General features: G+C 41.4%; 1 protein-coding gene and 1 long non-coding RNA gene across 3 annotated transcripts in view; one reads left to right on the forward strand and one right to left on the reverse strand.

Moving 5' to 3' along the window:
* Window positions 1-291: 291 nt before the first annotated feature.
* The window catches only part of gab2 (GRB2-associated binding protein 2), a 60,285-nt gene continuing 33,012 nt past the window's right edge, over window positions 292-27,564 (reverse strand). The window contains exons 3-10 of one of the 2 annotated variants that reach the window (XM_031297526.2): window positions 10,169-10,397; window positions 6,676-7,271; window positions 5,286-5,383; window positions 4,822-5,101; window positions 4,511-4,601; window positions 4,215-4,317; window positions 3,958-4,077; window positions 292-2,906 (exon numbers count right to left, since the gene is read on the reverse strand). In XM_031297526.2, the coding sequence (XP_031153386.1) occupies window positions 2,763-2,906; window positions 3,958-4,077; window positions 4,215-4,317; window positions 4,511-4,601; window positions 4,822-5,101; window positions 5,286-5,383; window positions 6,676-7,271; window positions 10,169-10,397 (1,661 nt within the window). In that variant the 3' untranslated portion in view covers window positions 292-2,762. Of the gene's footprint in view, window positions 2,907-3,957; window positions 4,081-4,214; window positions 4,318-4,510; window positions 4,602-4,821; window positions 5,102-5,285; window positions 5,384-6,675; window positions 7,272-10,168; window positions 10,398-27,564 lie in introns of both variants that reach the window. The other variant, XM_031297525.2, reaches the window with a different exon arrangement.
* LOC118495057 lies at window positions 24,993-25,793 on the forward strand. The gene is made up of 3 exons (XR_004897360.1): window positions 24,993-25,006; window positions 25,160-25,161; window positions 25,706-25,793. It is a non-coding gene; the product is annotated as an uncharacterized LOC118495057 (long non-coding RNA).

Raw genomic sequence — 27,564 nt, forward strand, 5'->3', positions numbered from 1 at the left:
TTGTCATGACTAAGACAACTTCTGGTAATGTCACTTTGATTAATGTCAAGTTTTCATAATCAAGACAACCCAAACAATGTCAACTTGTCATGACAAAAACCGAATTACACTTAATGACAGAAGTCATAAATGTTTATGACACGTTCATGACAGTGTCATGTTATAGCTATGACAGTGTCATGTCACGATTATGTTGATACCTTCAAGTAAAGGGTTACCTGAGTAATGGCACCGTGGCTGCCAGAAAACAGTGTTTTGGATATATATTTAAAGAGGACCCTAACGCCAAACTTTCACTTCTTGATTTATTCTATGTCCACAGTTTAAGTCTACCATAATACAGGAATAACAAAGTCTTGTATTCTTGAGTATCCCAAATGAACTGTACCACATTACCATCACACTGGCATCGTTTGTCATATTGCTTCACAAAATCAAGACAGTTTGCATACATTAATGTTAGTAGAGAGAAGGTTTCCTTGTTTGGTTGTTGTCGTTTTTTTTTTTTCCTTTTTTTTTTTTTTCTTTTACAATTATCAACTGCAAAATGCATAATAAATTAATAAATTAACACACAAGCAATCTGCAAATGCTTTACAGTAGTAGCAATAAACAGTGGTTAAAGAAAACGATCTCTACTAGTACAGTACGTCAACCCAGTGACAGTCTGACAGTAGATCTGAGCAGGGTTTTCAATCTGGCCCAGTCAGGCTGTCATTTAACATACTACAAGTCACAATCTACCACAACACATACACAGCTCTTCTGCTTACAACGCGTATCTCTAGATAATAAATTACACATCCATTTCACTTCAGAGGCTGACAGGGAGACAGGCTTTTTCTTCAGTCTTTTCTTTCTTCCCGCTCTTTGTGAATCACAGTTCACCGGGGAATTTCTTTGCCAGTGCAACTCAAATTGCCTGCCTCCCCGTTTCATGTATAGATCATAAAATTCACTTTGGGAATTAAAAAAAAACAAAAAAAAACATAGCTTCATTTAGCCTGACCCCGTCCTTATGCTTATCACTTGCTTACATGTATCAGTAAAAAATAATGATAAAAGAATACAAAAAGCAGTAAAAATGGTAGAAAAACATTAAGAAGTAAATCCTAATGAAATAATCAATAATACCACCTAGCACTGCATGGCCACACTATTCATAGAAAGATCAAATAGGTATTGACCCTCCAGTGGTTCCAGCCCACAATGAAATACTGGACTTAAGTTGTAACTGATCATTCAGTTGCCCTAAATACAATATGGCTCTCGCTTGAATAATATTGTGAATAATTCAATTTCTCCAAGGCAAAATTTACAGTCAAAACTGAAATGAAAAATATAAGGCAAATTAAAACAAATAAAAGAGTTTAGGAAATTAAGTAAACATTCTTTCCTAAACTATTTTTAAGTGACCGTGATCACTGGCGAATCTTCATCATGGCAGGTTGCCTTTGCAAGAAAAGCACAATGTTACCATTACTGTAGTGCACCTTTTGTCTCAGACAAGTGCGTCAAACAGTCGACAAGATGTGCTGCAAATATGTCATTCTATTAATAATTTACATACAAGTGACAATTACTCTTCAGAGACATAGCTGTAGTGTGTGGCATATCAAAGACAGACATCGGTGAATGGTTGAATTCCAGGAAAACATAAATACGCTATTCTCCTTCTACTTAACTTGTATTTATGGTCGAGAGAGAGAGAGAGAGAGAGAGAGAGAGAGAGAGAGAGAGAGAGAGAGGGGGGATATCTGAACTCCTTGGAAACTACTTCTCCTGCTTTATTTTTACTTTCTTCAACTCAATCATTTTCGTAGTCAGTGCACATTTACAATGAAATGTATTAGAATATTACCTGAAGCGAATTGACCACCAAAGTCAAACCTACAAAGCTACAAGATGCGTCTTCTCCTCTGCGGTCTTGCTCTCTTTATTCTGTACATTAAGACGTTACTGACTTTGTACCTGCATTGAAATAATTGGCCTGCCATCCAGCCTGACAGCTGGTTTGGTCTCATACTTAATTGAAACCGAGGCAACAGCCAAGTACAGTTATCGTAGGGGCTTCTGACACAGGCCTGTATGTATTTGTAAGGCTGTATTCCCCCCTACCCCTCGTTATACCAGACATGCACTGCTAAGCTTAAATGATTGCCTGCAGTGAAAATAATCTCTTCACTGCTTTTGCAAGACTCAGCACAAATGATAGATTGAAGTGAAAGGAGAGAGTCTGCCTGCATGCCAAAATGGGAGTGCATCTTGGCATTCCTGAGACCAGTACGCATACTCTTACAGTATATTAATATGGTTATCGACCACCAGTTAGCTTCTGCTGCTCTTCAAATGGCAGCAATTGGGTAAATCACCTGCTAGATGCAAAATGTTTGACTGTTGCAGAGAGGGTGGGTGGGACAGCTTTGATGAAACACTTAATTTATACAGGACGGATTGATGAGTAAGGATGATATTTTCATACACATTATCATTTGTCCATAGACTGCTATAACAGTCTGCGTGAAGAGCTTTGGCAGGGCGCTTCACCATGGCCTGATATCCTGCATGTTAGCAGTGCATTGCAGTAAAAATCATCACAGAGAACAGGCATAGGATAGGTTATGGCTTTTTGTCCAAATATTTCAGTCTTCAACAAGCCCAACCAGTATTCATAGGAATGATAGAGACATGATACTAGAGATGCTTGACTTAAGGTTGGGATTGTGTTGAGTTTTTCTGTCATTGTTCTGTACAGGTCAGTGTCAGGACTTGACCCCCTTGGCAGGTTCAGTAGACTGGCGCACATCGGTCCACTCTTGCATGGTGCTTTGCAGGGCCTGGGTCTTCTCCTTGTCCACTTGCACGTAGTCCACCTTCTCATCAGACGTCACAGAGGATGTAGAGGGCTGTGGGATGATAAATAAGGCAGGAGTGAGATTCTGGCCTGAGGGCGGACTGCACTGTGGTACAAATAAGACCAAATGCTGTTAAATAGGGATGTAACAATACGCTCAACTCACGATTCGATGCAATTTACGATTTTAAGTTCACAATGGGTTTTCTCATGGTTGTTTTAATATAATGAACTGCAGTGACTGAAAAATATTGAAATTAAATGAAAAATATTCCCTTATTTATATAAACTGTGCAAAACAACAAAGGTGTCCTCTTATCAAAAGTGCAACTGAAATTGTATTTTATCTTAAATAACAAACATTAAATATAAAAAATGAATAATTAGATATTCAAAACAAATCCCACTTCAAAGCAACTAAATAAATACTAAGAAATCTCTTCAAATAAATAAACTAAGAAGACGTTGTGACGTCTGAAGTCAAAAAAGTGAAATCTAATGTAGATTACGCCCTGGGGCAGAGTTCAACGTTTTTGAAACCAAGGACCCCTCAACTGAAAAAGAGACGAAGCAGGGACCCCTTACTACATATGTTGTAAAAAATGAATTTGCATAATAAACTGGGCCTACAATAAAGTGTAGGGCGGCCTAAAGCCTTTATAAATACCTTTTTAGTGCATAGAATACTAAGCTATTAAAATAATAATTGTTAGCATGATTTTATAAATCATCTTTTAATGGTAAACATACATGTGGTACAGTGAAGCCTTAGGATAAACTGTACCTGTGGTTGGCTATCTTAGTGACTACCTTACCTATAGGCCAGTAAGCCTATCATCAGCAGGGATTTATATCTGCTAATTATATGTTGGATTTCAATTTTTGAAAAAACTTTCACATTTTTACAATAATTTGGAGGCCCCCCTGCAGTGACTCTGAGGACCCTCTGTTGAAGATCCCTGCCCAAGCATTGCGATTCATTATTCTTTTTTTTTATTCTCAACCGGTTGTAATCTTTACACATTTATAACAATTTTTAACTGATTCATGATGCATTGTTGCATCCCTATTGTTAAATTAGGTCTACATAATCTTCTTCATACTTTTCTGTGTGGGCTGGGTGACCCAGGCTGGAAGTCCAGCGCTAGGTAGTCCACGTTGCCACACTTCCTAGGGGCCGGGCTGCTGGTACCGCTCACGGCTGGTGAGGTAGACGCTGGGTTCTGCTAATGGGGGACAAGAGGGAGGTTTTCACTCACACAGGGTGCAGCGAGGAAGCGGAGCACGCAAACAAGTGAATCATGACAACAAAGAACACAATGTGCTTCTCCTGATCTTCCCTTCAGCTACCGGGACTCACCATAGCCACATAATTCTCCTCACTGTCTGCAGAGTCGGTGCTGGTGATGCTTTGTGTAGAGATGGGGCGACAATGCTGGGAGGACATTGAGTTCATTGCAGGCCTGAAGAAAGCAGACAGGACTGTGAGTGCTTCCACCTTTTGACCTCAGGCAGAAACCAAATACAGCACCAATCTGTGCCATCAAACTCTGTGTGTGTGTGTGTGTGTGTCTGTGTGTGTGTGTGTGTGTGTGTGTGTGTGTGTGTGTGTGTGGCCTTGGGTATCCTAGCTTGGATGACTGATATGAGACTCACATGGGCCGTGTCCAGGACATGGTGACCGGGCTCTTAAATGGCAGCTCATCAATGATCCCATTGTTCTTCAAATCAAGAGGTGTTGGCTTCGCTGTGGAAAACAAAAGCAGACAGTGTCAACAAAAAATCATTGTCTCGTATTTGTAAAAACAATTAACAATGTAGATATCGGAGCTGATTATGTCTCAATCGAGTACTGTGTACTGTTAAGTGCACTGTAAAGGGCTGATTTGATGCCAAAAATGGCGATTAAGAAGCAAGAAAACCCACACTTTTAGATCACTTTTAGAACTTTGCTGTCAAAAACTCACATTTCCTGTTAGGTTTGAGGTTGCGGTTGATGGGTGGCGGTGTGACATCACTGAGGCGGCTGGGCCGGTGACACAGGGAGGCGCTGCTCCCCTTACGGGCAGGTAATGTTGCAGAGAATCCTGGGAAATCAAAGTGATGCGGCCCAGGGCTCATAGGGATGTAGATATTCTTAGGACTGTCAGCCTGGGCAGCGCTGCGCGGCGAGGAGCCAGGATTCATGGGCACGTAGTTGTCATCTGAGTTGCCGCTGTCTGAGCGAGTCAGAGGCGCTTTGGTTCTCTGGTGTCAAAAGAGACAGATGGCACACGACTCTCTTAAACTCCCCGGGCTCAATATTGCAGGAAAACGGCAACACTCAATTAAATATAGCAGAAATGCATTTTCTATCCCTGCAGTTTATGATTTCGCACTAACAGCATCTGTCTGAGGAGAGAGTGCAGTTAAAATGGAGAGAGTGACTCACCAGGTAAGAGCTGAACCCATCATTGACAGACTCCACAGACTGGCCTGAGTTGTTGAAATGGATGGGACGGTGATGGCTGTTAGTTTCAAAGGAGGAGCCTGGGGAGAGAGGCGAGGAGAGAAATCAATATTTACCACTGCCTTAAACTCTTAAAAGGAAAAAGTGCTCCTCAAGTGAAACTGTAGACGCAAAAAAATAGGCTAATGTAGACAAAAATGCCAGACATTTCAAGGAGAAAACTCTTTGTTTCTAATGAAACTAACAGAACACAAGTGACATTTCATTAAATGCTTCACTGGGTTATAATTAGTCTTTGCAGCACAGGTGTGTGAACAGCCTGTACTCTACCTCACTAACAAGGGTCACAGGTCAATTGTTGTCTCTGGCTACACAAGGCCTGAGCATGGGCTTGGCGAAGCAGAGAACACAGCATAATAAGAGGCCATGCATCGTGTCTGCTCGTGTGTATTTTTTCATTGCTTATCGGCCTGAAACGAGGCATTCTGGAGCAGGCTGCATGGCTTGAATTTCATTAGCGACTCAACAGAACAGTGTCTGCTAGACTGGCCCGTTTGTTTCTACTCAGCTGCTAGCGTTACTATATCAGTAAAATGAGACATTGGAGAAGAGGGAAGGAGTGAGCGAAAGAGGGGGAGGAAGAGGAAGCGCAAAGTCACTGCAATACCACAAGAGAACGGACTGATCAAGACAGACTTGCATTTGAAAACAGGAAACAGGTTTATTGTGTGATTTCAAAAGATCTGTCTAAGTCAACTGAGATTGTGTTTAAAGGAGACCTATTTTGCTTTTCTGTATTGTCATATCTAAATTTGTTACAATGTTGGATGTTCATATTAAACGTGGCCAAACCTACAAATAATGAAGTATTTTCATACAATCCACTGTTAACTATGTAGCTACATGCTAGCGCCGGGGAAAGCTGTAATCTTGGCTGCCGATGTTAATTTCACCTTAAATGTGGGTGACATTCCTGCTTGGACATGCCCGGTTGTGTAATATTTGGTTAAGAAGCCTTTATTGGTGATTTTTCACAGTATTAAGTCTTGCTATATACTGTAAAAAACCATTGCAGCCGGAGACTGACGGACCGTACACAGGCAGCGACAGCAGTGTACAGATGTCACTGGAGATCCGGAAACGCTGACCAATCAGGGCAAACTGGGCTTTTTTGGGATTTTTTTTTTTTAAAGAGACAGCGCTCAAACAGAGCGTTTCAGAGGGTGGATACAGGTGAAGCAGCCACGGGCAGTATGAGAAAAATAAAGTGTTTTTTTAACATTAAAGCATGTAAACATGTTCTAGTAAACCTGAAAACGGTGTATAAAAGGTATTAGGAAAACAGTTAAAGCACTAATTGCATTTAGTGTACCTCTGTGCAGCCTGATGTTCTCGACAGCAGGGAGAGTATTCCTACGTGGAATAACCGACACTGCAGGTGTCACCTCTCCATTTTGGCTCCCTACTGATTGGGGACTCCCCCACTGCCCCTCTGACCCCTGGCTGGGTTTAGGGGGCCTGGGAGGAGGAGCACAGGACGACTCAGAGCTGGAGGGTGTCAAGGCATTGTGATTCTTATCAAACGTCCGGGGGATCTGGTAGAAGGAGCCAGGCGGCGTAGGAAGGTCATAATTGTCAGTTGGACGTTCGTTGCTGTGCATGGTGGCAAGTGTATTGCAGGGCGTTTTGAAGGTGTAAATCTCCTCGTTCTCCAGCTCCGGCTCACCGAGCCCGCCGTGAGCCGGTGCCTCAGCGCTGTAACCCCGGGGAAGCATGTAACAGGCCTCCTGGGAGGAGTCATCATGCCCCGCTAACTGGTGTTTTCCTGGCTTGGGCAGACTGTAGAAGCCATGCAACTGAGCACCCATGCCATTCAGACAGTGGGAAAAGCCATGGGAGAGTTTCTGCACCGCAGAGTCGCTCCCCACAAACAGATTGCTTCGTGTGGCCTGGGAGAAACTGGCACTCCTGCAACATGGACATAGACATACACATATTACACACATGAAGTCTTTGTTGGCCCAACTTTCCACAGTGCCAAAATGCTCCTCGAAAACAAACATCTGTCTCATACTCCAATGCCAGCCCTAGCTCAAATAATGGCAAATGGTTGACAACCATCTCTTTTACAGTAGCATTTAATGCAATTCCAATGTAATAATATGTAATATACTTCAGAGTCATGGTCCAATAAAAATACCGCACATATACATATATATATATATATATATAAAATAAATAAAATAAAAAATATATATAAATGTAATGTCTCTATAGGCATTTGTACCAGTACTGAATCTGATGTTGGATATGACCAAGGTAATCTCATTCACAGAAGCGTGGGCAAATTCATTTATACACAAGTTTTCTCACAACAGCTTGAAGTGTAGTATCTCATGTAGACACTAGGGGTGGGAATCACCAGAGGTCTCATGATACGATATCATCACGATACTTATGTTACAATACAATATTATTGCGATTTTAAACATATTGCAATATTCTGCGATATATTGCAATTTATTACCTTTTTTCCAACTTCAAATTTTTCCCAATTTCAAATGATGTCCCCAAAAGTAAACTTTGTCAACATCTGTTTTATCTAAAAAGATATATTTCTCTGTTTGTTCATCTCACTTCAATTGTATTGCTGCAAAATGGGATTGTCAAGCAGACAGACTGACCAACACATATATAATAAAAGATCGATACTTGGCGTCTGTGTATCGATACAGTATTGCCACGGAAAATATCACGATACTATGCTGTATCGATTTTTTCCCCCACCCCTAGTAGACACAAACAACTCGCACTACACCATCTAGGCCTTTTAAGTAGTAATAACCCATATAGCCACTAGATGGCAATGTAGCACTTCAGGACTCAGCACAGTTTAAAATAACATAACTTAATCATCAGTGCCTGAGCACCTTCATGCAGCTATAGCATACCCATTCAATCTTAGTATTCTTTATAGTTTTCTTCTTATTTAAAATTTTTTTTTATTTTTATACATAATACAGATTTTTTTTTTTTTTTTTTTATATGTTTTCTGCATGTTGACAGAGAGAGGGCATCCATGTTATACTTCCTCACAGTTTCTCAGCCTCGGGTTAGACACCCTAGGGACATGCCTCATTTATTCTGGCTCCTTTGTAGGGCTTGACCTTGAGTACCAACCAGAGCAAACCTACAGCTTAGACATTTCTAGCCAGTTAGCTGAGCAATGGTCCGACTTAGTGGGCCAATGCAAAGATATGATATCCTCAATGAGTCGTTTCTTTATGTCTGTACTAATCTCTCTTGAGATGTATGCAGATGTGTTCGCTACACCGCAGGTTTCTAATGTTCAACGTTCAATCTTGATTATAAATGTTAACACTTTTAAATGAATAATGCATCAAAGTAATGTAATTAACATGGACAAAACATTTTGCTCTCTCTGACTCTCTTTTTTTTTTTCTTTTCTCATGTCAGATGGCAGGCTGTGTTTCCTCAAATTCTCCTTCCGTCTCCTCAGGATTTCAATCATCAATCAATCATTTTGTTCATCCCACTGCCTTCCATCACTGCGGCTGCATGCTTTTTACATAGATTAATTCATACCATTGGTCATCAGACCAGCGGAGTTTCATTCTGACGTGAATCATACCCCGCCACCAGATGCCTGTCTTAATTAGCAGACCCACGGAGCAGAAACTGGTGAGGGAGTGACAGAAATATCTGCATAAAGCTGACGAGATGGATTGTGAGCTTTGATTTCCCTGGGTTACTTTCACACAGGTCCAACACAGCGGATTTATGTGCAAATCGTGTAGCTGAGAGGGCAGTTCTACCCTGTGTGAGTCTAAACCTATAGGAGTGATAAATTGCAGCCTCAACCTCATTGATCATCTACTGTGCTTGATCAGGCTATCTGCTGAATGGCATCATTATTAAAGCTGCCTTTTGATTCTTGGAAGCAGGCATGATGGCAGCAGGAGGCGGGGGGGAATGTTAATGGAAAACTCAGGAGGGCATTTAACATAAACACTTGGTCCTTTTGTTCTCCCGCTCAGCATATAGCCGAGACAGCTCAACTAATTGTATAATCACGTCTGATTTATGGCAATATTGGATTTTGGGGGGGGGGCATTTTAGGCCTTTAATTCCACAGGACAGATGAAGACATGAAAGGGGAGAGAGAGGGGGAATGACATGCAGCAAAGGGCCACAGGTCGGAGTCGAACCCGCGGCTGCTGCATCGAAGAGTAAACCTCTATATACGTATGTGCGCCTGCTCTACCAACTGAGCAAACCCGACCACCACAGGATTTGCAAGATTTGTGCATTATTGTGATGAAATACCTTTATTTCATATCTTCAAATAATTATCAATATCGCAAAAATAAAACTGCATATTTTGTGTTAGAAAATATTATTCATATGGCCTAGCCCCACCTATCCATGTATTGTATCATGTTTAAATCATAAAAATTTGAGTAAATAACAAAAACCTTGGGTGTTTATAGATTTCCTTAGGCTTCTGGATTTAGGCTGCCTTACTCATTGAAACATGTCTTTAATATTATCTATTACTTATTTCAGACTGTCTTCAGTTTAGAAAATTCACTACAATTTCATATCATTATTAAAAATTAGCATTTTCTCAATCACACTTGTAAAATATACATTATAATATTTCCAAAATGCTTTATCACACTCAGACATACTCACAAAGCAGTTGGATAATCCTCCCCCCCGTAACAGTAGTTGTAACCCCTAGGGGCTTCTAAACTGAGGAAACGTTGTAAACCTGTATGTTGACCTGCATTAACGGATAACAGGAAACCTGCCACAGGACGCCTGAGGGTCGTGACATTTACCGTGCACTCTCTGTCTTCCTGCTCATGCACTGGTGGAGGAGGAGGTAGTCCTGGGGTGCACTGTTGGACAGGGAGCCATGGTGTGTGTGGCGCACAGGCACATCAAAGGTGAAGAGGACAGGCTGACTGGAGTGGATGGGGGCAGAGGACTTGCGTTCGCCGGTCAGCGGAGCCATTGAGCCGTTGACATCTGCTCCAACAGAACGGGGCATATTGTGTAACCTGCCATCTGCAGACAGAAGAAATTGGAGTTATTGATTGTTTAACCCATAAGATGTTTTTTTTCCAAAACCCATCTTAGGCTTGTCTTGAGAATTTAAAAGCAGTTTTGTTTGCAGATTGAACATGCTAGAAAAGTAAAATAAACTGAAAGTAACAATGAGCTAAATAATGAAAATTGTTGGGTCTTTGTAAATGATAGTGATTGTGGTCTATACCAACTCTATCTGTAAAGTGTCTTCAGATAACTCCTGTTGTGATTTGCCACTATAAATAAAATTGAATTGAAACATTTTCCTTTTGTTGTCACAATTCTTGAAGGGCAGTGAGTCATTCATTTGAGGTTTTAAGTAGTGCCTTAATTAGTCCAAAAAAAGGGTAGTACCCTATTTCAGCAATTGCATGACATGATCATTGCATGTGTCATAGTGGAATCGCCGCAGTGTTTGAAAATGTGCTTATGAAACAAAGGATCATTCCATCGGCCCATATGGGGGTGCTGAATGTCTGATTTCACATTAGAATTGCTTGGTCTTTCCCAATAAATCATAATATATAGCCTATGATGGTATAAATTATAGATCTACTCTATCTGTAAAGTGTCTCGAGATAACTCTTGTTATGATTTGATACTATAAATAAAACTGAATTGAATTGAATAAATATCAGCCTATGGGGGTGGCAGTAGCTCAGTCCTTAGGGACTTAGCTTGGGAACCGCAGGGTCGCTGGTTCAAGTCCCGGTACGGGGTTTTGGACGGGTAGCTGGAGAGGTGCCAGTTAACCTACTGGGCACTGCCAAGGTGCTCTTTAGCAAGGCACCAAACCCCCAACTGCTCGGGGTGCCTGTCCATGGGCAGCCGCAGCACCCTCACTGTGACATCTCTCCATTTGCGCATGTATTGGTCCTGAGCATGTGTGTGTATTACAGCCCTGTGTGTAAAAAGTGTAATTTCCCCTTTTTTTTAAAGGATTAATAAAGTAGGTCTTCTTCTTATTAATAATACTGTTGATAACAATTAGAAGTAAGGGTACTCATGTGGACAAAAATCAGAAGTGCCGGTCCTCGGTACTGGTGACTACTGGCTCATTTCTGGTACTGGTTTTAAGCCTTAACATGACCTTGCCTTTCATAGACCTTCAGTCTGCACTCTGATCAATAGAGAAGAGTGATATGTCTCAAGGGAGGAGAGAAAATAGTATCCTTCTGCTTTTTATGGGCTACAGGGTGCAAGTGATTCAACATCACATGGTTCTTTTTGACCAGGGTCAATGTGCTTTGTTTGGTTTGATTGAGTTGCATTGTTTTGCACATCGGGACTGTGAGAACAACATGGTCATACAGTCTCATTGTTTATGTGTGACATCCCTGATATCTGCATTGAAGGGCTACAAAGAAGAGACAAATCTGAGAAGGGGATGCTGCAAATAGACTAGGCAGGAGGCCAAAATGAGGAGGCGCACACTGAGCTGTAGGAGTAGAGAGTGGGCGGCCCACTGATCCATCGACCCATGGTGCGGTATGCAACACTAGCTGATGGGAGAGAGGGGAAAAAAACTCCACAACCAATCATCTTTTGCTGATACTAATCTCTCTCTTTCACTGTACAGTAAATGCAAGGGTTTGCAGAGGCATATTTATACAAGAACAATGTCAAATTGGGAAGGCAAGTAAGGATTATTTTAATTAATGATTTGTATTAATCAAATAATTGTTTCATCTGTGTAATGTCAAAAAAAATTGAGATAATGTGATTTGCCAGACAGTCTCTAACACAAAGACATTTAATTGTACAAGGATATAAAACCGGAAAAGAAATCTATATGTTGATTATTACAAAATGTTTGATTTTCTTCCAGTCAACTTATCTATCAATCACTTACTTCAGCTCTGATTTTAAAATCATATCTGAAAAGTAACTTCCCCCTTTTCACTTCTTTCTAGACGCACATGCATTTCGCTTATCCTCCACCATTCTCCTCCTCCTTTATCAGACTTTTACAAACCATGCCATGGGTCAAACTGCCCTTTAAGAAGAGGATAATGTCCTGTGAGTCATAATAATGGGAGCTGACCATGCAGGGGGACCGCAGCCACTGAGAAAAACAGAAAACACGCACGAATGTGGTGGGTGAGCATGTGCGTATGCATGTGGGCTGGTTGGAGGGCGTATTCTGAAGCCCAGTTAGCTGAATGAGGTCACATCCATGCCTGAGGGGAAAATGGCCTCTGCTGTGGGGTCTCCAGGCCAGTGGACATCAGTGAGATGGCCAGTCCCACAGCCACACAAGCAGGGACTCCCCCCTCAATGATCCTCAATTACACCATTGTTCTGAGCCATTCCACTGTCCACAAAAAGCTTTGTAAAAGCTTTCATCCAGTGCGGTGAGTACTAGGGCCCACTAACATGGGTAGATATATTGATTTGTTGTAGAAAGACAGCCCTACCAGAGTGGAGAGCTGCATGGAAAAACACATGCAGGCTTAATGACTAAAATACTGAGGACACAACTAAACTTTGTGTCCATTTCCATGCAGTGTATATATATATGTGTGTGTGTGTGTGTGTACGAGAGCATTCTTTTCCTGTGTGCGGCCTAAATGATTTTTGATTTATTGACTGTCAGAATCAGAAGAAGAGGAAAGATGACCGGTCCAGCCTGCTGATGGAATAGCCTACATGGCTCATCACTGACACTAATGGGTCTGATGATGTATGTTACCACTGGGAAGCAATTCCATCAAGTCAGTCCACAAAACAGAAATAGAGAAAAGAGCAGAAAATATCAATGCTAAAAATTCCCCCTAGGTGCTTCTAGTAATATTCCCTCCACTGGCTAATATACTGTGACCCTCAATATAAGGTAGTAAAATATGTATTAACCAAAGTGAGAAGTCATTTATTATACTACATCTCACAAAGAAAAGTAATAAAACTGGGAGGGACTGGTAGAAGTAAAATAAAGGCTAATTATAGTTTTTCTTTTTTGAGAAACAAGCCCAATGTCATTACCAGAGACTAGTTTGCTCTACGACTAGGAGCTGAAACCTCAACATCAAACAGGGCAGTTAAAAGAGACAAAGACTGCTTCCCATGACATTCCTCAGCTCGAAACAAACATCAGACTATCAACAGCAATGCATTAAAAGACCCCTTTTGGTTGGTGAACGACATATGGCTATTCTGGGTCAAAGAGCTCCTAAGTTCATGAGCAATTTTCCAATTATGCTCTATAATACATCACCTACTGTCTCATCTGCTCTGTGGCCATAATCTAATAGAAGCTGGCTGCTGATCTCAGGGGGCCAAAATTAGAACCCTGCTGGATCACTATGGACAAGGGCGTCTTTGTAGGGTGCTCATTTCCTCTCAGTCTAGCCAGATTTAGACGAGGACATATGATAATCTAATCTGAAATGAGATATAAAAATACCACTGACATATTGAATTTAAAACGTCTCTGATTGAAACATGAAGGAAGGAAGAGGAAGCATTTGAATGTTCTCAATAAAGCAGTTGGAGGCTTTTCATCAGGATTACAATCTTAAATATTCCATGCAAGATCATTCATCTGAAGTGCGCATTGGTCCACCTGCCTTCAATTTGAGTAGAAGAAAGATGCAATTTCCTTAATGGTTTCATATGAGATTGCACTTAAAAATATAGCCTCAGGGCTGAGACAGCTACAAGGAGTGTTGCAAATTAACCTCAGATATGGCTCTGGGTGGCCTGGTGGTGGGGGGGGATGCCATCTTGTGACATAAAGGTCAGGCAATAGGTTTGATCTCCCCCACTGGTCCTGTCAAAGCGCCCTTGAAAAAGGCCTCTACCTGCTCACTCAGTTTAAGTCAAGCGGCTTGACTTAAACTTAACTTAAACTGACTAAACCTGAGACAACAAGCCCAACCTGTTGTCACTCCCAACTGTTCAAATACTGATGCTCGGTCAGTGGCTCTCAGCATCAGATAACTGACGCAAAAATCACCCTTTACGGTCTGTATGGAACACACCGGGCAGAGCAGCAGCTATAAGATGACGTAGTATTAAGAGCGACAACGGTAGTGAGTTGTATGAAAGACCGAAAATCCGCGTGAGTAGGTTGGTTGGGGTGGTGGATGGGTCAAACAACACATGACTTTCACCCAGGAAACCAGGGTTTATGTCACTAAACGTACATTTTGTCACCCCACCCACAGTCTTTCCCTAGAGCTAACTGTCCCGTTCTTGTGCCGCATGTCAGTTAAATGTACATTTTTAAAATGACGCCAAGAGTCCCGACCAAACGCGAATCAGGTCCCGACCCAGAGCTTCAAAAAGTGACGCCAAGAGTCCCATCCACTAAAAGGAGCCTTTTTGCGTCAGTAACAAACACCAAAGGCACCTAATCAAGCATTGCCTTTTGATGCACTGGGAGTGGGAATGGCAAAGAGCACCAGCTAAATGTCTTTTCGCTACTGATTCCAAGTATATTGATACATTATGTGTTGTCCTGCATTGATCTGCTGGACCAGTGGCTCTTTAAAGCAACACTGTGTCCCAGGAGGCCACATAGATGGGTCCATTTGCATGTGTGGTTAGCGGGGGGTTGGAAGCTTTCTATAAGACAGACATAACTGGATAAAGGATATGCTGGCTGCAGCACAGAGGGTTAGGTAGACACTGCAGAGAGTTGTTAGCACTGAGAGAGTGTGACACTCAACAGGAAGAGGGAAAATGGCGTCCTTGCTCTGCTAGTTAGTCTGAAGTGAACAAAGTGACATGGCTTCATTCTCCCAGCTCAGAAGAGTATTAAGCAGAGCAGACACACAGGAGCATTCCCTGATCACATTACTCCCCTGTGCCTGCCCGCTCCACAGCTTCATGTGAGCACCGCCCCTCGACTACACTGCGACATCAATTCGCCTCAAAACACTGGGCTGATCAATCACCTAAAAGGCTCAGGCTTGTCGGGACCAATTAATTCTGCTTCAGACTGCTTTGGCTAACGTCTAAAAACAGCAGCTCATTTTCAATGCTCTGACCTCATTTCTGTAAGGCGATGGGTGGATAAATACTGTAGCTGTGCAACGGTAGGGTGGATGCAGATTAAAAGTTGAGATAATTTGTGGTGAAGGTTGAGTGTTGGTTTTCATTGTCTCATTGGAAAAAATGCAAGAGTTACCTGGAAAGTGCTGTGCAGACTAAGCCAAAAACAAAAAGGATAATTTGCTCTGACAATACTCTGCATTACAGAATGGGAACGTGCTTGGTGTAGAAACACAGAAGTCATGATGAATGGAGAATGTAATACTTGTGTATGCTCCCCAACTACAATATACACTGTACTCAGGATGATTTATACAATTACTCCAATAAACGTAAGTGCATTTCTAAGAGTGAATACATTAGATTCTGGGCTAAATCAATTCTGTCTGATTGTGTGTTCATATGCAGCCTGGTCACCTGTTAACAGTGCTGGCAAAGCCATAGTTCAGGAAGAACCCAGGATACCTTTTTAGGACGAAAAAAATAAATATCTCCATGGTGGTCATTTTGTGTAGTCTGATAAAGAAATACTGAAAAAAAGATTACAGTGATATTGTGTACTCCATGGGATACTGTTTTGGCAGATTGGAGTAAAAAATATTGTAGCACTGCCACTGAGACTGTATATTTCAGGGAAATTACCTATTCATTGATAAAAAGCAGAATGTCCTCCACTGCAAATACGCAGACAATCCGCAAATACTGTAGACATGCAGGCCAAGGCGCTCTAACTCCCAACCCGTTAAATACTGACGCTTTGTCAGTGGCCCTCAGTGTCAGATACCGACGCACAAGGCACTCCTTAGCATCTGTATGGGACGCACCGGGCAGAGCAGCTGCTTGACTGCGGCGCTGTAAGATGATGTAGTATGAACAGAGACAATAATAGGGGAGTAGTATGAAAACCCCCAAAGTCTGCGTAAAAAGTTGGGGTGGTGGATGGGTGAAACAACACACCCGGAAGACCAGGGTTTGTGGCCCGTGTGTAACTTGAACGTGGTTTTACCCTGCACGTTGAAAAAGGACGCAAAAGGGATACCCAGAGCACTAAAAAGTGATGCCAAGGGGTCCTGCCCAAGCATCAGCATGTTGACGAGTTGGGAGTGACAATGTGTTGTGCAGCCAGGCTGTAAATCTGTAACCAGCTGCCCACATACACTTCTTTACATCTACAACAGTTGCATGAAATATCTGCACACTCCTGTGTACAGGAGGCAGCTCTGTAATTACATCTTTATCTGCACTAACACTACCAGCCCACTAATTACAGTGAATAGTGTGACAAAGGCATACAACAGAAAGCAGATTCAACTCCAAATTGCTGATTACAAGATGAAGACAGGTATAAACATCTATCTACATCAGCTGAATTGCATATAAACAGCCAGCCAAAGAAAAGATCCCATTCCAAAATGAGTCCATTTGCAGTTTCCATGTGACTGTAGGCTGGGTAGCAGCCAGCAATTAGTGAGTGATTGGCTTTGCCACAGGCCGTTACTAAACCTCATCATTTGAACAACGTAGCGGATGCCAACTTAAAGATGAAAAATGACTACGCATACAACCAGAATCTGTACACATAATAAATCCACAAAGATTATACCCCAAATAGATAGTGGACACCAGATATTTTAGAATGAACAGAGATTAAAGGAACACGCCGACTTATTGGAACTTTAGCTTATTCACCATAACCCCCACAGTTAGATAACTGATTTGATTCTCAGAAAGGCGAAGCACTGCTACTTCTGCTACTTGGGCAGAGTGATATGCTTGCAACACCTGAGAAACCCCGAGCAGAGAGTAGCAATGCTTCGCCTTTCTGAGAATATAGTTCCCAGTTTATATACGGTTAGAAGATGGCTGTGTCTCATGTGACCTTGTTATTTGTACACGCTGTGACTATACAAATCACAACATGTAAATAGGAACATGTTGGCGTTATTTTGTCACTTATTGGGAGCAGTAGGCTAGTTGGAACCGATTACCTTCAGGATCAGTGCTAGCTACCGGTGGGGGTCGTCGGACAGAGTTACAACACGCACGGAGATGGGAAGGGTATGTATGGACTTATCTAACTCTGGGGGTTACAGTGAATAAGCTAAAGTCCCAATAACTTTGCGTGTTCTTTAAGGGAAAAGATGTAGAGAAATCCATGTAGGAGCAGTAATGTACGTGGCATAAAATCATCTAATCCAGACTGAATTAGCATTTTTATTGGAAGATATTTAGATTCTACAGCATACTTTTACTCATAACGATGACATGAATTTCTAAAAATTTGATTGTTTTCATAACATTACGCAGCTGCTTGGATGCTTTTGGTTTGTTGCATTTAGTGGAATTCCTTCCTTGTCAGGGGAGGTGTTGCCAACACCAGTCACAGTGTAACTGACATTTCTCAGACACAGCCACTGTTGGAAAGAAAAACAAACAATGACCTCAACTTTACTATCTTTCAAGTAAGTTCCTCTTTAATCATTGTTGGTAAGTCTACATTTCACACAGAGAACACATATCTGCTTTTCTTATGTAAGAATGAGAATGAGCAAATGGAGAAGTTCTGAGTATATTACAATATTTCCCCTGTTACGGTGGTGGTTGTCTGTTATAGTTCTTTTCTGTTCCTTGTTGTTTACGGTCTCTTGTGTTCTCTGTTGCGTTACCTTGTTTTCATCCTTGTGTATGTTTTATGCTTCAGTTTCCTGTTTTATTTTGTAGTCTCTGTTTCTCCCTTGTCATGCCTTATTTTACTTCCTGCCTTGTGTTTTCCAGCCTTTGTGATTGTCTGCCCCACCCTGATGTGTTTCACCTGTTCCTGAGCCCTCGTGTCACCTGTCCCTTGTTTCACCCTCCTTGCTTTGTGTATTTAGTCTCTGTGCTGTCTTTTGTCTCTTGTCGGTTCATTGTCTTCCCTCCCTGTCTTTCCCTGCGTTGCTCCTTCCTGGTTGCTTTTCCCCTGTCATGTCTTCTGGTTTGTCTTGGTTTTGACTGCCTGCCTGCCTGCTTGCCTGCCTGCCTCAGGACACCTTCATTTGTAAGTCTTAACCTCAATAAACCCTCTACACTGCATTTTTGAGTCCAAGCCTCATTTTCCCTGACATCCCCAACAGTAACATTTTCATTATTGTGGAAACTGGCAACCGCGATGAGCTGGCATGGTCACAGTGAAGCTGATTAATATCACCGAGACACATTTTAAAGTCATATTGAGATGTACATCTGCAGTCAACAAATCATCAATCTGGCTCCACATAGGGGGTTTAGTGTAAACCCCCTTTGAATAAATCTAATCTCTTTTCAATGCCTATTTGACAAAAACTGCTGAGGCTGCTGTTGGAAATGCTGATTTAGTAGTTATTCTTTTTTTCCATTTCTCGCCATCTTAAGGGTAACAGTTAAACTGAAAAACAATACTGACGTTTTTTTTCTCTCCAAGGGACAGCCAAGGGAACAGCCGAAATGAAGAGGACAAAAACAAAACAGAGTGGGAGCCGTCGTGCACAAGAGGGAACAAAAACAGCAACGACAAAAAAAAAAAAAAAAAAAAAAGGACTGCTGACCAGTAAAAACCTCATCCCTTAGTTGAGATTATCCCTGTCTCGGAGTTCAAACAGCTGGGAGAGAGCAGAACAAAGCCCATGATTGACGAGATGATGTTCCATTCATTAGATTGTGCTCAGGGGTGGGTCTCCCTGGGTGCAGGCACACGCCACACACCCAGCCATCAGTATCTGACAACAACAGCGCTAACACCCATCAACAGATTGGGAGAATTAGAAAAAACGTGGAACTGTGCTTAGGCGTCTGTGTACCGGGCGCTATAATGACTGGATACTGTCCAATTTCTCTTGAAAGCTTTCTTGCTTAAAGTGATGGTTCGGAGTAATTTCACCCTAGGCTGCTTTGCACCTTGACCTCGAGCCAAACAACCCCCCATAAGCTTTTTTCCATTGTTATAACGTTGGTCGAGTTAGCGTTATCAGCTGGTTAGCTTAGTGCAGGCACTAATGGATCCACGTTTGTATCTCGTAAATTACCCCACTAATAATGCCCGAAATGATACCAAACTTCTACAGTAGTACACATAGTTTCTGTAATAAAACAAGGCATTAGAAAGTTTGTAACTACACCATAAGTATGTAGTAGTAGTAGTAGTATGTAAGTACTGCGCGAGCAGTAGCCGAGAGGAGTATCCATCAGGCAAGTGTTATTTAAATATACTTCTAGTGTAGTTACAAACTTTCTAATGCCTCGTTTTATTAGTACAGAAACTATTTGTACTACTGTAGAAGTTTGTTATCATTCCGGGCATTATTAGTGGGGTAATTTACGAGATACAAACGTGGATCCATTAGCGCCTGCACTAAGCTAACCAGCTGATAACGCTAACTTGATAACAAGGGAAAAAAAGCTTATGGGGGTTGTTTTGCTTGAGGTCAAGATGCAAAACAGCCTAGGGTGAAATTACTCTGAAATATCACTTTACGAGCACAAATAACTTGCATCACTCTATTCAGTTGTTAAGTTCAAACTATTTCTATATTGCATTTATATCAGAATCAGAAGGATGTATTGCCAGGTAAGTAGCACTTACTAGGGATTTGTCTTGGTTGAAGGTGCATACTTAAAAACAATATAAAATAAACAAATAAATACAGAAACAAATAACACACACACACACACATATAACTATGTATTGAAAATGCTTCACTAATCCTCGTGGAACATCTACATTCTGTAGGATTTCTTGATTTTGTTTTTTCAGACTTCTTTGATTAATTTGATAATGGATGTCTGCACAATGTATTCCCATGTTTCTGGTCTCCAGCAATGCTTCAGATGCTGAAGATGGGGTGCACGGCAGTGGCAGCAATAGCAAACCGACCTCAGACAGCTCTGTGGCAGCAGAAACCTGACCTCCCAGTGCCATGGAGTCTCATTATTTCAACAAAAAAATCAATGCATACGAAGGGCACTTTGGGAGGAGAAAAGGCAGGGCTTGCATGTGTAGAGATTGAGAAGCCAAAGGAGAGGCAATGTATTTGTTTGTATATGTACTGATATGCATGTAAGTATGTATACAATGTGTTGTACAGCACCGGCCTGTTTTTTTTGTTCCTTGAATCAACATAAAAAAAATCTGCATTAAATAAGACTTTCAAATGTTATACTTGGCCCTTGCATTTAGCATGCAGGTAGTTTTAATTGCACGATTACCAGTATTTCAGATATCCTTCTCTCAGACATCCGTCAGCACAGTGCAGGGGCTGAACGGAATTCATTTGTGCTGCTTGCAAAACATTGAAAAATTTACATTTAAAAAATCTCAACATTCATTTTCAGAAACAATGTCTCGGTCACTTTGGATAATCCACAGAGCTCAATGTGAACAGATTTCAGAGAAACTACTATCTACTTAAGATATTGTCCATATGCAAACTTTTTTCAGCTGTATTTTCTCACTGTAGGAGAAGCACAAACAATTGCATTCACCTAGGCATACGTTTCGGAGGCAAATATCTTAAAATGTCAGCACATAAAACCAAAACTATCTCCAGCCACCACCAGGATTAATTGACATTTCTTTTTCATTGTATATAGGGTGAATTGACCCTTTTTTAAAAAGGTTTAAGGCCTTTATTTGATAGGACAGCTGAAGACAGGAAAGGGAGAGAGGGGGGATGACATGCAGCAAAGGGCCGCGGGTCAGACTCGAGCCCGGGCCACTGCGGTAGGTACGGGCCTTATGTACACTTCTGAACATAGCCATAATGAGAAATACAGAGAGAGTTGTGTGGAGCTGATAGTCTTAATTAGCTTTGTAGCAACTCATTTGGCAATGGCTTGAATGTAACGGACATTCATTAATATCAAAAAGTTACTCACTAGAGCTTTAAGAAATTATAGCATTGCAAACATGTTAAAGTAGCATTTTAAGGACCTAGAATGATGAACAACACCAAAAACACAAGCACAAATGTAATATGTAATGTAGAAATCTAGGTACTGGCCCCAAAATAAGTGTGTCAAATGGTCACTGTGTGTGTGAGTATGTATGACAATCTAATGTGTGGGAAATTGTGTATGTGTGAGAGAGAACAAAATGAGACATAACGAACGAAAGAAAAGAGAGAGAAAGTTGCTTTTTGGAGTTGTGTAACAGTGAGCTTCTGTCATGTGCTGCCCTTGGCCAACCTTCCTGACAGTCCCAGGAGGCAGCAGAGGCCAACTCTGACTGACAAACACTATGTCCAGATCAAGGTGCTGATACAACTGATGCAGCCAAAGTCTCAACACAATCCTCTGAGAGACACAAACCCTTTCTAAGACTCACTATTGTCTAGCTAAGCCTGCTTAATCACTTTCACAGTACCGCTAGACTTGGCACTGCAGCCGTATTAGAACAACAGATATGACATTGTGTACACTACAGTATGTAACATTATGGCGGCAGAATGCAATAGATTTTCAGACACCCAGGCTGATGTGGTCTGATGAACTGGTCTAACCTTCTGTCTGGCTCTGTACGAAAACAAAACATACTATCTGCATAATTTGGCATCGGGCTTCTTCGGTTTCCTTGTGTACTTTCCACAAGAGGAACTAACTTCTTCTCAGGTAATGTTTTTCCAACGTGGCTTGTTTTCTTTCAAAGAGGGAATTCCCAGTCTGTTAGGTGACACACTGGCTCAGATCTGCAGCTGTCTGCCAGGAGGACAACCCACAAAAAAAATTGCTTTACTGCTAAAAGAAGATTGTGAACAGTTATCCCACGTTGGCTCCAATTGCAATCCGCATATCTGAGTCACTTCTTCAAACTGTCATCGCAAAGCCCACAATTACAAGATTCTGCATCCGCTGATAAAAGCTCACAGTCAATGTGTCGCTGGTGTTAAACCAAGGCTCAGCTCCATGAGCACCGTGTGTTCACAGGCTCAAAGATCCAGATCGGAGATGTTACGGGAGGAATACTGATGCAAGTGGGGAGTGCCCTCCTCTCACCTACTCTTCTCTTTGTAACACTCGCACACGTGCTCGATGGCATCAACGTCAGCATCAATACACACACATACATTTTTATTGACAGGCAGCTTCTGCCAGCCGGATCAGGCAAAAGCATTTTCCGAATGCGCTGAGAATTTCCACACGGCAAGACTGTGTTGTCAAAAATTGGGATTTGTTTCCATGGCACTGCAGTAACCAGGAAGCTTTCTTTGTTTTCCTTTTCTAACAAATGTACACCGCTTTCAATTGATAAATTCCTTTAAGACAGTACACTCACAAGTAGTGCTGAAATGGTTAGTTGGTTTATCCTTAAAAAAAATGATTTGGGCCTTTATACCGTACATAAAACAGACTTGACGAGGAATATGCCTAGCTCTTGTAATAATAATCCATATGTACAGTATTTTTGCATTATTAGATAACAGGTAGTTTCAGCCAATCATTCAAATTAGTTTTCCAATTGTGTAAAAAATACCTATAAAATAGGGCTGCAACTAACGATTATTTTCGTTGTTGATTAATCTGTCGATTATTTTCTTGATTAATGGATTAGTTGTTTGGTTTATACAATGTCAGACGGTCAAAAGGTCAGTCAAAAGGTGAAAAATGTAGATCAGTGTTTCCCAAAGCCCAAGATGACGTCCTCAAATGTCTCGTTTTGTCCACAACTCAAAGATATTCAGTTTACTGTCACAAAGGAGTGAAGAAACTATATACTATACTAAATCCTTACGTTTAACGAGCTGCAAACACAGAATCTTTTCTCATTAGCTAGCTCTACACTCGGCCTGTTGATAAAAGGGGAGTAGCGCCACAATGACGATAATCTGACACCACACAGAGATCAGGCGGGAGTTATTCAGAGGAAGAGAGGGATGAGTTTGCATGAAAGACCAACGTATTCCCTGAAAAAAAACACTGTACTGAAAAGCCTCTCACGCAAAGTTGGTTTTACAAGGAAGTTACGTGGGTGTGTGTGTGTGGGTGTGGATGTGTGCGTGTGTTTAAGAAAATAAATAAGACACCAGGAAGAAGAAGAAGCACATCTTTCTGAGCTTCAGTAAACAAACACAATCAGCTGATGGGTCTATGATTTCACAGCAGCAGTGGGTCAGCTCTGAAGTGTCTTATTAACCACCTCAAGATCCATGGCTGCTTCATCAAACACATTTCTTTGCTTTTCCACATACTTAGGACAGCGATAATGACGTAATAGGGAGCCAGTAGTTAATCAAGCAGCTATGCCCTTAAGAAACAGATACAAGAAAGAATAACAAATACATTTTCCAGAATGTTTAGCTCACAATTCAAACATGCACACATGGAGAACTACTACTACTACTACTACTACTACTACTACGTAAGAACTTAAAGATATTGACTGATATAACAGGGGAGACATATCTTATACAAGTTGCACGCCTTGTAAGATGTTTTGATTGTAAGACGCCTAGAGCATTTAAAACATTCAAATATGGTGTTAGTTTTGGTTTGTCAAAATCAGTCAGGGTTTCTAGGAAAATTACAGCCTTCTGGGACAATTAATTCTGAGAATCATTTTTTTGCTGGGAAGAAGCTGCAAGTGGTTTTTCCAGAGAACAAGGTAACACAAATTCCATGATCCAAAAAGCTTAATGTGAAATACGGTTCAGTCCATTACTGCCACTGCTGGGCGTGATGTGGAATGGTCCAAGTCGCAGCAGTAACAGAGAGTTTTATACATGATGTCAGGGGTATCGGACTGAGGGTGGAAAGGGGACTGAGTATAGGCATCCCCAAAAAGATGCTAGAATGAATAGCTGTGGCTGTTGGGAGGGGCCCGTAGAGAATGCAGAATTTTGTGCTACACCCCAGCATGATGTTTACCCTAAAGGGACTGGAATCACTAATGCAGCTGCCATGACATAAAGCCTCTCACTCCCCTGACCCATTCTCCCAGCCACACCCCGCTGGCTACAGTGGATACAGTTTGAGATTCAGAACAAGGCTAATTACTGAACCTGGACCAGGGGGATCCCCTCCTGATGGGAGCATTATTACACAGCTGTTTTTAAGTCCACACCTGGACATATTGCATGTCACAGATGATCAACCATGTGCACAAAGATTAACGTCCACCAGCTGCCAGATGGAGGGGAAACAACAGCATGAGTGCAATCTGGATGGGTAGGAAGGAGAATATGAGAGGAGTGGATGTTTCACAAACTCTCATGAAATACACTGAATATATGATGAGAAGCTGTGTTATATTATCATTAGCATGTGTTGTTTGATAGGGCCGGCAAGGGTTTCCTGAATCAATTCGATTATGATTCACAAGGTCTCGATTCGATTTTCGATTCATTATCAATGTCATTAGGGATATTTCAGTTACTATTACCAATTTTGCTTGGATATGAAAGAGATTCTCAGAGAACTAATGCTGTAAATAGTGCGAGGAACCCTCTAACCTGGTAGCCTCGTGAGACCGTCCTGATCTCGCAAGCTCCAGTTTTCCACTCGCAGATCAGTCTGGCATCTTGAGATAGAGAAAATTTGGAGCCGTTCGCCAAACGACCGACCAATCAGCGTTGGTTTTGACGCGGGTTTAGGTGTGACGCAACGAGAAGCGACTGTTCAGTCTAAACAACATGACGGCTTCCACGGATGAGATGAGCGAGTTTTATCCAAATTAGAAAGTATTCCTTCACTGAAAGAAGAGCAAAAAACGGCACTGGAGGCTTTTCTCGGAGAAAAAGATGTTTGTGCTCTTCTCCCGACTGGTTTCGGCAAGAGTTTGATATATCAACTGGCTCCGCTAGTTGTGAAGAAAATTAGCCTGGTGAGACCGTCCTGATCTCACGAGCTATCTGGCGGAGTCAGGTTAGTGATAGACAGATGGTTTATCCAATTAGCTAACCAGTATTTTCGCCCCTTCCCAAAAGTTCTCCAACGAAAAGTTCCCAGATGGATATGCCGAGCAAATGCGAAACAATCCATCTGGAGTCAGGTTACTAACCTGGAGCATTATTACAAAATATGAATGTTGTCATTAGGAATTGACCCCAAAGCAGTTACATAAATACAGAAAAAGGTGCTTTCTTTAGTGCAGAGGGTGTGATGCAGAGATGGTATAACTAAAGCCATACATCTGTGAAAACGGCCATTGCAGTTTTTCCCTCGCATGAAATGTAGCCTACTGTACCATTGGCGTTGAGCATGAGCGTTATTTATAATGCCAAGGATTCCATAGATGGTCTAGTTTCATATGACACCAATATCTTTACTCTAGCTTTAAAATGGAGCCTCTTAAAAGATCGATCTCAGGATTTTATGAATTGATATGGGATCATTCAAATGCAGATCGATCTGAATCGAAAAATGATTTTTTTTTTTTGTCTGATAGGTGCTTTAATCCAACGTGCTTAATGGTTTAATGGTTTTTATCATTGGTATCCCCAGAGTGAAACAAGCCATTCCCATGCACAACAGATCTAAAACAGCTGTGGCAAAACCCCAAAACGGAGCCTCTGTATCTGCTACTGACTTTTTAAAATGGCGCATATCAAGAATAAGAGTATCCATCATCCTGAATACAACAGGCAGAGATCAGACCCTTTCTTTAACAAAACAAATGAAGAGAGAAAAAAAATCAATAACACTCTCAGACACGGTGTCCGTTTATTTGGCAGCGATGTTCCTATTCCACTCTCTCAAATAACAAAGATGGGGGGGGGGGGGGGGAGACACAATTGCCAATGATATCATGAGGCTGGACCTCTGCTGCAGATTCTTTGTGAAAACTAAGATGCAATCTGTTCCAAATAACACGAGAAAGCACAGTGGGAGACTAATACAAGGGAGGAGTTATTGTATTCTGTTAAACACCAAAAAACACATTCTATTCAGTCAGTATAAATACAGCACATCAATATTCTACTGCATATTATGTACTGCGTATTTAGTCTACAACATGTCAGCACATTGAGTCTCATGACAGACAGTCAAAAATCTATAAGTATTCAACTTAAAATGATTAAAAAAAAAAAAAACAGAGAAAAGCAAATCATTATCATTATTAATAATGGGTAAGCAAAGCCAGCAAGTGTTTGGCAAGGACAATTCCGGCGCAAAATGAACCTAGGGGTTAATAACACATGTGTACCGAGTCAACCTTTCTCTGGGATATGTTTTCATGCTAATTTAATGTGTATGTAGCTTGATGCATTTTGCAGTTAAGACGGCCGCCTTAACAAGACGTGCCTGCCACCTTAACTAAGTCGTCAATATATATATATATATATATATATATTAGGGCTGTCAGCTGTCGCGATGCGATTAAGGGTCGAGCATAATGCGTTAATTTTTTTTTAATCGTATTAATCGCATGCCGCCATTTATTAATTTATTTTCACTTCACTCGGCTTTGCGTCGTGCCTAATAGGCTACTATGTTGCCGTACTTCCTCGTAACACATCCTGCTGCTGCAGGAATAGCAACGCGAATTTTGGTGCCTCATTCTGGTGCCTCATTCTGGTGCCTCATTCTGGTGCCACTGATATGCTGCACTTCTCTCTGATGCTCTGAAGACAATACAGGCAACAGAAACATTGCTGCACATGACGCTAGTTAACACTACACTCGACAGCAGCTAACGTTAGCCTACCACTAGCTAGTAGCTGGATTAAACACGGTTACAATGCTGACAGCTAACGCTAAACGGTGTAAAAGTTGACTGTGTTTTACTGTAGAGGATTCAACACGGCATGAAACAATCTGCAGCTGCTGTTGTCGGAAAAACAAAGACGGTGCGTTCAATGAAACTGGTAATTTACAGCCTTGTGGTGCATTCAAAGTTGTTGTTAAATTCAAATGTGTGACTAGATTAAATATATAATAAACAAATACAAATCTTAAAATCAAGTTCATAAAGTCATTTTCTTTGCATTCATTTGATTCCCAATCAAGATACACTGGTAAGAATGGCTTTCCATTGTTAATATGGACTTAAAAACTGTTCTGAAATGCAAAATAATAGAATTTTAATCATGTGATAAAACATGCGATTAATCGCGATTAAGAAAATGTAATCGTTTGACAGCCCTAATATATATATCCGCCGTGTTACTTTGTCCAAGTTGCATTAACACAGTCTGTAGGAAAC

The sequence above is a fragment of the Sander lucioperca genome, chromosome 5 (assembly GCF_008315115.2).
Source record: "Sander lucioperca isolate FBNREF2018 chromosome 5, SLUC_FBN_1.2, whole genome shotgun sequence".
NCBI classification, from domain to species: Eukaryota; Metazoa; Chordata; class Actinopteri; order Perciformes; family Percidae; genus Sander; species Sander lucioperca.